The sequence below is a fragment of the Durio zibethinus genome, chromosome 10 (assembly GCF_047325235.1).
Source record: "Durio zibethinus cultivar Kanyao isolate XHJ-2024 chromosome 10, ASM4732523v1, whole genome shotgun sequence".
Classification (NCBI taxonomy): Eukaryota; Viridiplantae; Streptophyta; class Magnoliopsida; order Malvales; family Malvaceae; genus Durio; species Durio zibethinus.
In genome coordinates this window covers 16,883,090-16,895,541 of record NC_143171.1, presented here as the reverse complement: position 1 = coordinate 16,895,541, position 12,452 = coordinate 16,883,090, and the positions used below count along the sequence as shown (strand labels likewise).

General features: G+C 26.1%; 1 protein-coding gene across 1 annotated transcript; it reads left to right on the top strand.

Moving 5' to 3' along the window:
- The first annotated feature begins 7,785 nt into the window (after positions 1 to 7,785).
- LOC111292601 (protein trichome birefringence-like 42) lies at positions 7,786 to 10,103 on the top strand. The gene is made up of 4 exons (XM_022885044.2): positions 7,786 to 8,659; positions 8,775 to 8,937; positions 9,146 to 9,321; positions 9,419 to 10,103. Exons 1-4 carry the CDS (start codon positions 7,854 to 7,856, stop codon positions 9,915 to 9,917), a joined length of 1,644 nt encoding a protein of 547 aa, XP_022740779.2. The 5' UTR covers positions 7,786 to 7,853; the 3' UTR covers positions 9,918 to 10,103.
- The last annotated feature ends 2,349 nt before the right edge of the window (positions 10,104 to 12,452 follow it).

Sequence of the window (12,452 nt, the reverse complement as noted above, 5' to 3'; positions counted from 1 at the left end):
TGAGAAATTTGAAAGAAAATTGAAAAAACTACACTTGATAGTGAGAAATTTAAAAGAAAAATTGATAAAGAGAGATGAAAAGAATCACTCTAAGGTTGGAAAGCTTGAAAAATAGAAAGCATTTTTTTTTTTTTTGGAGAACAAATCAGTTTTCTCCATCAATGGAAAGTGAAGAAAATTTGAAAAGTGAAGAATATTTTCAAAATTTTAATAATTTAAATTTTAGGTTTTTAAATTTAAGGGTCAAACAGGAAATTCATTATTTAAAAATTTTGATAAATTATCTAATCCTATGGATTAAAAACAATTCCCTACTTTTTCAAAGGATAATGTTATCCTATTGGTATAGGACTACTAATCCTTTCAATAATCCAATCCTTTTATTAATCCTTTAACTTATCCTATGTGCCAAACATAGCCTTAATCTCTTAACCAATCGATTGGTTATAAGACATTTTTCACTCTATGCGTTTCATTTATTAATAAACACTTTTTTATTTGTAAATTTTGTTAATATAATTTATTTATTTTTTTATAATAAAAAGTTTATGGAATAAAATATCTTACAATGAAAATTATCAAAGTTATAATTATGAGTTTTTTTCATCAAACATTATTTTTAAATTATTTCTAATTGTTGCATTATCATAACAACACATTAACTAAATTATAAAACTGACACATATTATGTTTACTTATGAAGTGTATAGTTGTAATGATCATAAGCTGACGTACTTAAACAAATATGTGAGTACTTGTTAATGAACAAATTCATTGAATTCATCCAAGAATTTCATAAGAAATATCATTTAATATTTAAGGTAATTCTCATATGATAATTTTGTAGGTGATGATTAGCCTTGAGATCACCATGGTGTCTTGCATAATGATTGCTATGTTTTGATGATACTATAACTCAAGAGATGGATATTGGATGTAACATGAAACATTATGGAGATAGATAAATGATCAATAAACAATTCACTCACCCTAGGTGGTTAGGGAGATGATTAAGAATATGCAAGCACACAAATCCTATAAATAATAAGTAAAGATTGTTCCCACAAGGATTGTAAATAGAATTAATACTAAGTACCAAAATTATAACACCCTAATTATATTCAAATAAATTGAAGCTAATATGTAAGAACTAAATTAAACTACTTAAAAAATTAAACCTAATGCAGCAACTTAAGAAATTGAATTATCTTGCAAAGATACTGAATTAACTAAAACTAAAACTAAAATTATACTTAACAAACTTAATTTAACTCATGAAACCTTAAGAACAAAAAATTAAACCTAATCAAACATGCTTGAATCACAAACAATGTAAATAAATTTAAATCATAACTAACTGAACTAAACTTAAGCAAATTAAACTATGAATCATGCATAAACATTAAACCTAATCTAATAACTTCAAATCATAACTTGTTCAAATAAATTTAACTTGAGAAACCTTAAATCAAACTAGAGTAGAACTAAGTTAACATTAAATTGTATGAATTTAACTTGAATTAAATTAAAATAGCAAATTAAAGTAAATAGCAAGAACAAAAAATTAAGGATCTTGAACTTAAATGAAATCAAAACATAATTTAAATTGCTTGAAAACTTAAATAAAACTTGCAAAAATTTAAATTAACTTGAAAGAAATTGACCTAAATTGAAAACTTAAGAAAACAATGCAAGAAAGCTTAAAATAACAATGGCTGGTCTGTCACCCCAAGCATTAAACTAAAAAGAATTTAAAAGAACAAAAAAATAAAAAAAAAACTTATAAAGCTATAGGATGGGCTGTTACCCCAACCTTGATTTTTCCTAATGCCCAAGTTAGTTATTTATAGAACAAGAATACAAAAAATCCTAAAGTTAGAAGGATAGAAAGATGTGGCTAAGGTTTTTTCAAGAGAAAATAATGCTTTGTAATTACTTTTAAACCCTTGGTAACCTTCTTGAATAAGAATTTTAATTTGGACTAGACTTTAGCACTTCTTAGCCTTTCTTAAATTGGGCTTGAATCTTGAAATAAATTGGTCTTATGTCTGATTCTTAGATCTTAGACTTATGCTTCTAGTTGAAGAGTTCTTAGAGAAAAGAGAAATAAAATTCTGAGTTGTATTCTCTTCATGTACTCCCTTTTTTTTTATAATACTCTTCTATCTTCATGCAAATCTAATCCTTGGTAAGAATACCCATTCAAACTAGGATTTCCTATTATATTTGTATATTTATTCTAAGTAGAAATATTTAATGTCAAAATAGTATTTAGGCTACACATAACTTAACATGCTAACCTTTTTAATTTTTTGAAAATAGCATACTAACTTTTTTTTTTTGCCCTTTCTACAAAGCAAAACTAAACTTTCATGGGCCCTTTTAAGAGTTCCCTATAAGAAGGATCAAGAAACTAATATTTGGACTTTAATGAAGTAAAGATAAATTGATTTCTAAAATTTAAATTAGCATTGGAAGAGGAAAAACCAGACCTCAACCTATTGTTATGCCTATAAGAGTGAAATTATAAACTCCTCCATCAGATTTTAACATTTCTTTGAAAGAGAAAGTGAAAACCTTGGATAAAAGAGTCTACTTAAAAGATCAATTGCCATCAAAGGTTGATCTTCTAATTTCTTATTTCAAGATTGAAGGTCGATAAGGATTGAGTGGAGAATATTCAATTGAGAACAAAAAACAATATATTAATCACAATTAAAAGAAAAATTTTAGGTAAATTGCATTTCACATCTATAATTTTGGTGTAATATTTTATTTTTTATTCACATTTCTTAAAACTTACAAATATTCAAATTCATCTATTTTGTTAATCTCATTAAAATTCGAAAAATAAAATGTAAACTCAGCACTACATAAACATCCACGTAACAACAAAAAGGAAAAAAGCAAAGATCTTCTATTCGAGAGTTGCAAGGGTGAGATTAAATTAATAGAAAAGATTATATCTAAGCTAAAGGCATTGTAAACTAATTTTATCATATGTATATCATCCAAAAGAAAATGTATGCAATTTACCTTAAAAGGATTGTGTGTTGCTACAAAGAATGAAGTTGCCATCCCAAATAAAAGCCATTGTTTTGATAGATAAACCTCAATTATTAAAAATTGGTTGGATACATTTTGTTATCATCTTTTAAATTAAGGAAACTCAAGTGTTTTTTACAACAAAGGATATGTTTCAAATATTAGCCCTGTTATCATCTTTTTTCACGTTTCAAGATGACAATTTATAATAAATTAGATTATAACCCGTGCGATGCATGAAATAACTTTATTTATTTAATATGAATATATATTTGTCTCTTTTCAAAATTATATTCATATATTTAAAACACACAGCATATATAAAATTTTTATATTAACTTGTCTTTAAAAAAAAACTTTCTGAAAACAGTAAGAAAAAAATTGTCTTTGTTTTGGATATTTTTGTTTACAATAATATTTATACACCTATAAGATTATATCAAACAAAAATAAATTATGCCTTTCTTAAAAAATATATATTACCGAGTGATAAATTAAATAATAAAAAAAGTATTAGCATACTTTCACTTAATAATCTTGACTAAATTATTATGCAAAATATGAAAAATGTTAAAAAAAATATATGAAAGAAGAAAAAATAAATTTTAAAAAAATATTATTTTTCATAAGAATGAAACTGTAATACAATAAAATATATCTTGAAAAAAAGTTATAAACAAAAACAATTGTAATAGTAATAGAATATACCTCAAAACAATTACTAAAAAATTAAAAAAAAAATGATGTATAGCATATTACATTTGTAGTCTTAAATTTACAAAAGAATTCTTTAGTGGCAATTAGGATTAAATAGATAATTTTTAAATTAATTTTTACAATTTAAAATAGATATAATAAGTAATAAAGATGATATTAAATTTTTTGCATTTATTGGAAATATAAATTTGATAATTAGAGTTCAAATGGATATAATCGTTTTGATAATCTTATTATTTAAAAAATTAAGATTAAAATTTTTTGCATTTTCAAAATCTTACATAAAGTTGCTTGAATTTTTAATAACTTACGTAAATTTTAAAAAAAAAAAATTTTTTAAATCAAGATAAAAAAGATTGTTGAAAATTTTGGATAAATTTAATCTTTGTAATTCTTAAATATGTTTGAAAGATTTTGATAATTAAATAATTATTTAAATAAGGTTATTTGGTAAACAACTAAAATTATTTATTAAAAAATAAAAGCCATATTTATATTTTTAATTTTAAAAAGTATATCTCTTAATTGGTTTGATTTTCAATTATAATTGGAATAATTTTGATGTTTGAATAAATTTAAAATTATCTAATTTGTAATTAAAAGAAACTATCTTTTCTTTAAATTATCTTATGTGTTATTTAAAAGAGTTATCCACATAAGCGCCCATAAGGTAAACTTATTCATGTATGTTGTTAAAATATATATACATACATATATATATATATATATTAGATATGTGCTTTCAATAAAGTTAGCTCAAGAACAAATTTAAATATTTGATTAAAAGTATAGGGATTAAAAATGTAGATATTATTAAAAGAGGGACTTAAACGACAGATTATACCATACAAGCAATGACTCAAATGAACAATTCATAAAAATGTGAGCAAGTAATGTCATTTGATATTTTACGAAATTAAAGATGGTATTTTTAGGCCTGATGCTGACTTGTTTGTTTGATTCATTGGTCAAAATTTTTTATTTTGTCATATCTATTCACCATTATTTATAAAATTTATTTAATTAAAAAAATAATAAATAATAAAAGACCACATAGGGGTGACATATGAATGTTTAAATTGGCCTTATATTTTCACAAAATATAGTTATTAAAAATTAAAAATCCAAAAAATAATAAAATCTTAAAAAGTACATAAACAAAAAAAGAAAAAATAAATAAAAATAAAAAAAGCTTAAAGGTACCACATGAACATTTTATTGAATTTAAAATATTAATTTCACAAATTAAATTATCAAATAATAATTTTATTAATATAATACTAATCTATAAGTATAATAATAAAAAATAAATAAATAAATAATATATATAATTTTATATATACCTTGAAATGAGTCGAGACAAAGTACTCTAATCATGCTTCTACTCCAATCTCGTATCATATAAAAAAACTCAACCTGTTCCAACTTAATGCCAATATAAAAAATCGTTCTTGAATTGGAATGAATTGAAAGCCATCGAATATTTTGTCATCTTTATCAATTGACATTTTTTGTTACTAAATTTATCTAATTAAAATATACAAAAAAAGATGAAAGATAAAAGAAATCCAAATAGGGTATCAAGTGAATATCTTAATTAACCTTTTTTTAAACAAAATTAATTTAATAAAAAGGTATACAAAACAAAAAGAAGAAATTTTGAAAAAAAAAATCACCCTTATTGAATTGAAACCTGTCATATACGAATTGATTTCCATCCCTATTCAACGACTCTTTTTATTGCAAAATTTATGTAATTAAAAAATAAAAAAATAGAAAAAAACCAAGTTAGGATACCGAGTGAACACTTCCATTGCATCTTTTAATAAATTTATCTAAATTAAAATTAAAAAAAGTTGACAAATAAAAAGAAAAAGAATAAAAAAAAGTAAAAAAAGAAAAGAAACATAAGGTAACAAGTTGATACCTCAAATAAAGATCAAATAAAAGCTAAAATGAATAAAATTTATATAATATATAGATGGAAGGATGGCTCACATCTTAGTTTATATAAATATTATATTTTTATTAAATTGAGATATTAAATAATAAATTTTTAATATAATAATATATATAATTATAAAACGAAATAAAGAATTTAAAAATATATAACATATAAATATACAAGGAGTAAGATGGAAGACTAAAACCGGCCTTTGATCCAACCTTGATCTTAAAAAGAAAAAATCTCGACCTGATTTCGAATTTTTAAAATCCCCAAACATATTGGATCAGGTTACGTAGAAACCCATGACATATGACTTGTTTTGTTACCTTTACATTCATTAATTTATTTTACAAAATTTATATAATTTTAAAAAATCGAAAACTTAAAAAAAAAAAAAAAACAAAGGAAATGGCAAAAAAAAAAGGTCAAATGGGGATTATAATTTGATTAAATAATAATAATAATTTTATTAATATAATACATATAAAAATATAAAATTAAATGAATAGTAAAAGATATATTTATATATACTCGTACAAGATGAAACACTGTAAACTCGTATTCGACTTGACCCCATTTTTGAAAAAAAAAAACTCGATCCAATCTCAAATTAAAAAATACACCTATTAGATCCAAACAAATCAAAACTGATCAGATACAAATTTATTTTGTCATATATAGTTACATTGACATCTATTTTTGAAATTTTATTTATTAGTTTCTTTTGGTGTAAAATTTATCTAATCAAAAAATTAAAAAAAGATGATAGGCAAAAACTAAAATAGGGTGCTATGTATACTCATTCGTTAACTTTTTTTTTTTCAAAAAAAATTTAATTTAAAAACAAAGAAAGAAAAAACTAAAAAAGAAAAAGAAAATACAAAAACATAAAAAAGGGAAAGAAAGTTAGTTGCCATGCAACATTAACAATGATGAACTTTTATTGTTTATTTTCATATCATGTTTTAAAAAAAAAAACTAAAAAAGTAAAAAAAAAATACGAATGTAATGTCGATATCTCTATTAATATAAATTTTTTTAAAAATTATCAAACTTAAAATAGATATATTTTAATAATAATAATAATAATATCGAATGGCCTTATATGAAATCTTTTTAAAATACTTAAAAATATTTATTAAATATTAAAAAAATGAATAAAAAAATAAAAACAAAAAAAGTGAAATATGGAACCAAAGGGCTTGATACGTAATATACCTTTAATATCAAGTAAATCTCACAAAAAATAAAAATCTAAAAATTATTTATTAAATATATAAAAAAATAAAAAAATAAAAAATAAAAAATAAAAAGCACATGATATACGTTAATATTAAATGGATCCTACACAAAAAGAATTTAAAATCCAAAAAAATTTATTAAAAAGTTTTTTAGAAAGAAAAGAAAAAAGTAAAAGAAGGATAAAAAAAGAAAAAAAAATTAATATAAGTAGATTCCACGTAAAAAATTTTCAAAAATTATTTATTTATTTTGATAATTTAAAAGATTAATTAATATAAAAACACAAAAAATAACAACAACATGACACGTGGAACTCCCTAAACCATCCATACACGAGTAAAAGTTGAATGTATGGATTGAGAGCATTTGCAGTTTCTCACGTCATAAAAACAATTTGCGTCGAACTCTTTTCTTTTTTTTTTTTAACAAAAGAAGCCACCACATAAACATAAAAAAAATAAATTTTTTTTAATAAAAGAGATCACAACATTAAAAAAAGAAAAAAACAAAAGATAAAATTTAAACATATGATCTAGTAGATATTTTTGATATTATTAATTAAAAATAATTAATTAATTAAGTTAAACTTAATATTCATTTAAAATTTTTACTTGAACTTTGGATTCATCTAAAATTTTTAAACCAATCATATATGTCCCTGGATGAATAATAGAGCAATCTTTTCTAGTATAGCATGATTGGCTCAAGTTGCATAATTGAGGAATCTCAAAACAAGAGTCTATTTCATCATTTCTCCAAATAATCACTTAAACAAATAAATTTAGCTTAAGCATATGTGAACTATATATTTATGGTTATCCCAAGCGAGTTCCATACACCTTCAGAAGCCACAACCCTATCCTCGAGCAAGTAGAGACACCGACACAAAAGTTGTTCAGCCATGGGCAATTCCACCATCATTGAAAGATGGTGGCTTGTAACTTTTGCAAGCTTTATCGTCGTTCTTCTCTTTTTCCTCAATCACAGCCCGGGTATCAATAATATATCAGTACTTCAAAATCTGACAATGCCAATTACAGCTTCCAAAAACTTCGCCATGCCTAACATGCAGTCTCCAATGCCTCCTAACGTCATTGAGAATGAGGAACCAGCTAAATCTTCAAATCAATTTCCTATGTCCAGGTTGCAACCTTGCATACCTCTAACTGAAACATCCTCTGCTCAGATTCCCTTGTCAGGCTTGCAAAACTCAAAACCATCAGACTTCAGTGATAACGTTGAACCAGCAACACCTTCTCAGCTTCCAGGGTCAGGCTTGCAAAATTCAAATCCATCGGGTTTCACTCAAAAAGTGAAACCCGAAGCATCTCAGGTTTCCTTGCCAGAGTTGCAAAATCAGAAACAAGCAACTTCTTTTCAGCTCCCCTTTTCAGGTTTGCAAGATACAAAACCATCAGAATTAACCGATAAAATTGAAGCAGCAACGTCTTCCCAGGTTCCTGTGTTAGACGTACAGAATCAAGAACCATCCAAAGACAATGATGATGAGGACCCAATTACTATGGTGAAAGGAAGAAAATGCAATATCTTCGAAGGAAAATGGGTTTATGATCCTATTGCCAGTCCTCTATACGACTCAGCAATGTGTCCATTTTTTAGTGATACAACGAGCTGCCGAAGGAATGGACGGCCAGACAAGGAATATGAAAAATGGAGGTGGGAAGCTAATGAGTGTAAGATTCCTCGGTGAGCAACAATATTTTCTCAGTTTATAAATGATTTCGTTTTCATATTCCTTACAACCAAATGAGTGTGAGATTCATCCCCCTTCAATTGAATATTTTACTGTTTCTCTCTAAAGGTTTAATGCCAAGGACATGTTGGAGAGACTTAGAGGGAAGAGAGTTGTAATAGTTGGGGACTCCATCAACCATAGTCAATTTGAATCTCTTGCTTGCCTTTTGTATTCTGCTATACCTGATCAATCTTATGTTGATGCCCGGACTCGGGTCTTCAGGGCAGAGGTAAGGCAACATGGCCATCATATTGTTTCGATTTCTACTTCAGGATATCAGTCTCTTAATTCTTCTGTTTACTAAAGTATATAATTAAAGAAATTGAAAGTACTATCATATCTCTGCTTGATTGCTCAATTAGTTCAGGCTTTCCTTTTACATTCTTCTATATTGGGTTTCATTTTCTTTAATAACATGGTCGTATTTGATGTTACAGTCCTATAACTTGGTTATTCAGTCTCACTGGGCTGAATTTCTTGTAGAAGTACTAGTGAACAAAACGGATGGGAAAAAGACTTTAAAACTTGACTCACTTGTCCCCACTGCTAGGAAATGGAAAGACGCAGATATTATGGTGTTCAACACTGGCCACTGGTGGGTGAACCGCCTAAGGTAAAGTATCTTTCCTAAATGCATGTATCGCAGAAATATATATATATATATATATATATAATAAGTTATATGGTCAAATACGGTGAAAATTTTGCAGGTGGGACTGGTTTCAATACAAGCGGAAAGTGTTTGCAGATATGAAAATTGAAACAGCATTCAATGTTGCAATGAAGACTTGGGCTCGTTGGATAGAAAAAAACGTAGACACTAGCAAAACAACAGTGTACTTCAGGGGCATGTCTCCGCCTCATTTTGGGAAACACTGGTGCTATATATCAACCAGGCCCATCATGGATGAGTCTTACCAATTAACATTCGGTAAATCACTGAAAGAAATTGTAGAGAAAACACTTCAAGGCATGAGGACACCGGTGAAGTACTTGAACATCACAAAGCTAAGCGAGTATCGTAGCGATGCCCATTCTTCCATTTACGGAACAAAGCAAGGGAAGTTATTGATTGCAACCAAACAGAAACCCCCAGCAATGGTGGCCGATTGCAGCCACTGGTGTTTGCCTGGTGTTCCTGATACATGGAACCACCTAATTTATGCATCTATGGTCATAGATAGCTCCAGGAGCACTTCTACTTCCTGAAATTAGGATGTTCATCTCTTCTTTCTTTTAAAAAATTGTTAATAAATGGGGGGTTATTCATTGGTCAGAAGCAATAATAATTCTGGAATGCAGATGATAACCCTTTCAGAAATTCATGCTAAAATTGGTTTGCTTTGGAATTCTTACTTCACATTGATTAAAATAAATTAAGCAAGTCTTGACTCATTCTAGAGGGTTGAGTTTTATGGTATGTTGATGAAGCAACCTCATTGAGAGGATGAATGTTTTGCAATTTGCTGTTGTTGCTACAATAGTTAATATCGCAAACCAAAAATTGGAAAAAAGGGCTTCACATTAAAATTTTGTCCCTATATTATGCTCCAATATTAAATTTTGTGTTATATTTTAATTTTATTAAATTTTATCAATATACTTTCTAATTTCATTCTTTTGATTTTTTGTTAAAAAAAATGAAATTCAAATATTTAACGAATATTTCGTAAATACAAAGTGACAAATTTTTATCAAGACCATTAATTTTTAAGCAAAAGTTAATAAAATAAAAAATACAGTGTCAAAATTGAATGAATTAAAATATAATGGTAAAATTTACTATTGAGTGATGATATAGTAACAAATTGGATCTTAATCTTGAAGAAAAGGAAACTTATTTCCAACAATCAAAATTCCAATCATCATTTATTTATGTCTTAAGTAGAAAATTCAATTATTTATTTAATCAAAGAAAATTTCTCTCATATATTGACATAAAGAATTAAAGGATTAACATTCTTAAGGTATATTTAAAAAATTAATTAATATAATAAAAAAAGACAAGACGAATGTTAAGTGAAAATTTAAAAGCAACTAGTGTTGTGTAAAATAATAATCCATAATCATCCAAATCTCGGCATCTAAAGCATTAATTGCATGGATTTCTGCAAAGTATTCTAAAAAAAAATGTTATTTGTGTTGAAGTTTTTTTTTTTTTTTTTTAAATATTGCAATTTAAAAAAATTGAAATCGATTGTAAATATTGTTCTTTAAATTCTTTTTTTGTTGAATATTATTTTTAAAAATAATTGCTTGTAAATTTTCAAAACTTGTTTGATTATTTGTAATTTACTAACCACAACGGATTAGCCAATAATGCCGAAATCCTTAAAAAGTCAAGTTTTGTCAACGCAAGAGAACCCCACTTTTGGACCGTATTTTTCGGAATCTTCTTATGACAGCTTGGCCATTCTGGAAATAAGGAAAACAACAAAGACATATGCGAGTTGCGAATAAATAAAGATAAAGAAGCTTGATTGGTGACCGGAGAAGCAACCAAAGCTTAGCAGCCACACAATGCAATATATGCATTATCATTGGAATCTGACACCAGCTACTAAAGTATTGTTCAAATTTGATACTATGAACTAGAAAAACATTTAACATGATGCTTAGATTTTATTTTCTGTTTTCAGTTTTGATATATATATATATATATAGTCTTTGGACTACTTGTACTATTTTAGTAATTCCTTGTTGGATAAAATCTAATAAACAATCATTTATAGAATACTTTTTAACTTTTTTAAATTTGTAAATGCAAATTATTAAAAGCATGTAATCAATTATTTATATTTATTATCTATATTACTTATTGTGCATATATTTAATAATCTTTATAGATATTTAATTTTATCCAGATATATCTCAGTAAAGTTCTTTAATTGGACTTGATATGAGCTTAATTTGTCTAAATAAGGGTTTGAGATTTGAATTTCTTTGTATGCAAAGTTAATCCATTTTTAAAAATTAATCCAAATCGTACTTTATTCATGTTTGGGCTTAGAGCCTAAAGTGAGAGAAGGCTAATTTTTTTATTTCTTTTCTTTTCTTTATTTTTTTACCTTTCAATTTATTTTCTTTTTCCTTAATCGGAAAAACATAAAAATACAAAAAAATTGAAGAATATAGACAAAAGAGAAACGAATAAGAAAAATTAAAGATTTGGATTTGGAAAAGTTGAACTTGAGAATCATAAAAAATCGATATTATTTGGATTTATGGAAATACTTAGGGCTCAACAATGGAGGAAAAGGCAAAAAAAATCAAAACCGGATCTCTCTTTTGATAAATTCAATCTTCTTTTTTTATTGAAAATTTGAATGTTCTTAAGGCTAAATTGTTATATAAACAACAAGCATTCTTCAATCAATGACGGGGAGCAATTGCCCAGGAAAAATCACAAAAGGAAGAATTAATAGTAAACACGAAAGTTTGATTCTCAATCAACCTCAAAAAACAACCTAAAAAGCGTAGAACCGAAATAGTAAGCCAAAAAAAAAAAGCCACAATAATCCATCATACATAGTGCACCCACAATCAGCAACAAAAAAGAGGAGTTAGGAGGAGCATACAATCATCCCAAGCACAATATGCGGAAACATTCAATAGCAAACTTTTTAAGTTTGGGTTTTAGGTGTTGTTTTCTAAAGATTTTCCTTCTGGGTGTATTTAAACTTTGACGGAGAAAAGAAAGGGATTTTTAGGGGTTCCAAGTCTTCTGGACAACGGTAAAATAGT

What these genes read in the sequence shown, in the direction of transcription:
- LOC111292601 (XM_022885044.2), top strand. Translation starts at nt 7,854, where the DNA reads ATGGGCAATTCCACCATCATTGAAAGATGGTGGCTTGTAACTTTTGCA. An exon ending in AATGAGTGTAAGATTCCTCG is followed by an intron (nt 8,660 to 8,774) that starts GTGAGCAACAAT and finishes TTCTCTCTAAAG; the next exon opens with GTTTAATGCCAAGGACATGT. An exon ending in CTCGGGTCTTCAGGGCAGAG is followed by an intron (nt 8,938 to 9,145) that starts GTAAGGCAACAT and finishes TTGATGTTACAG; the next exon opens with TCCTATAACTTGGTTATTCA.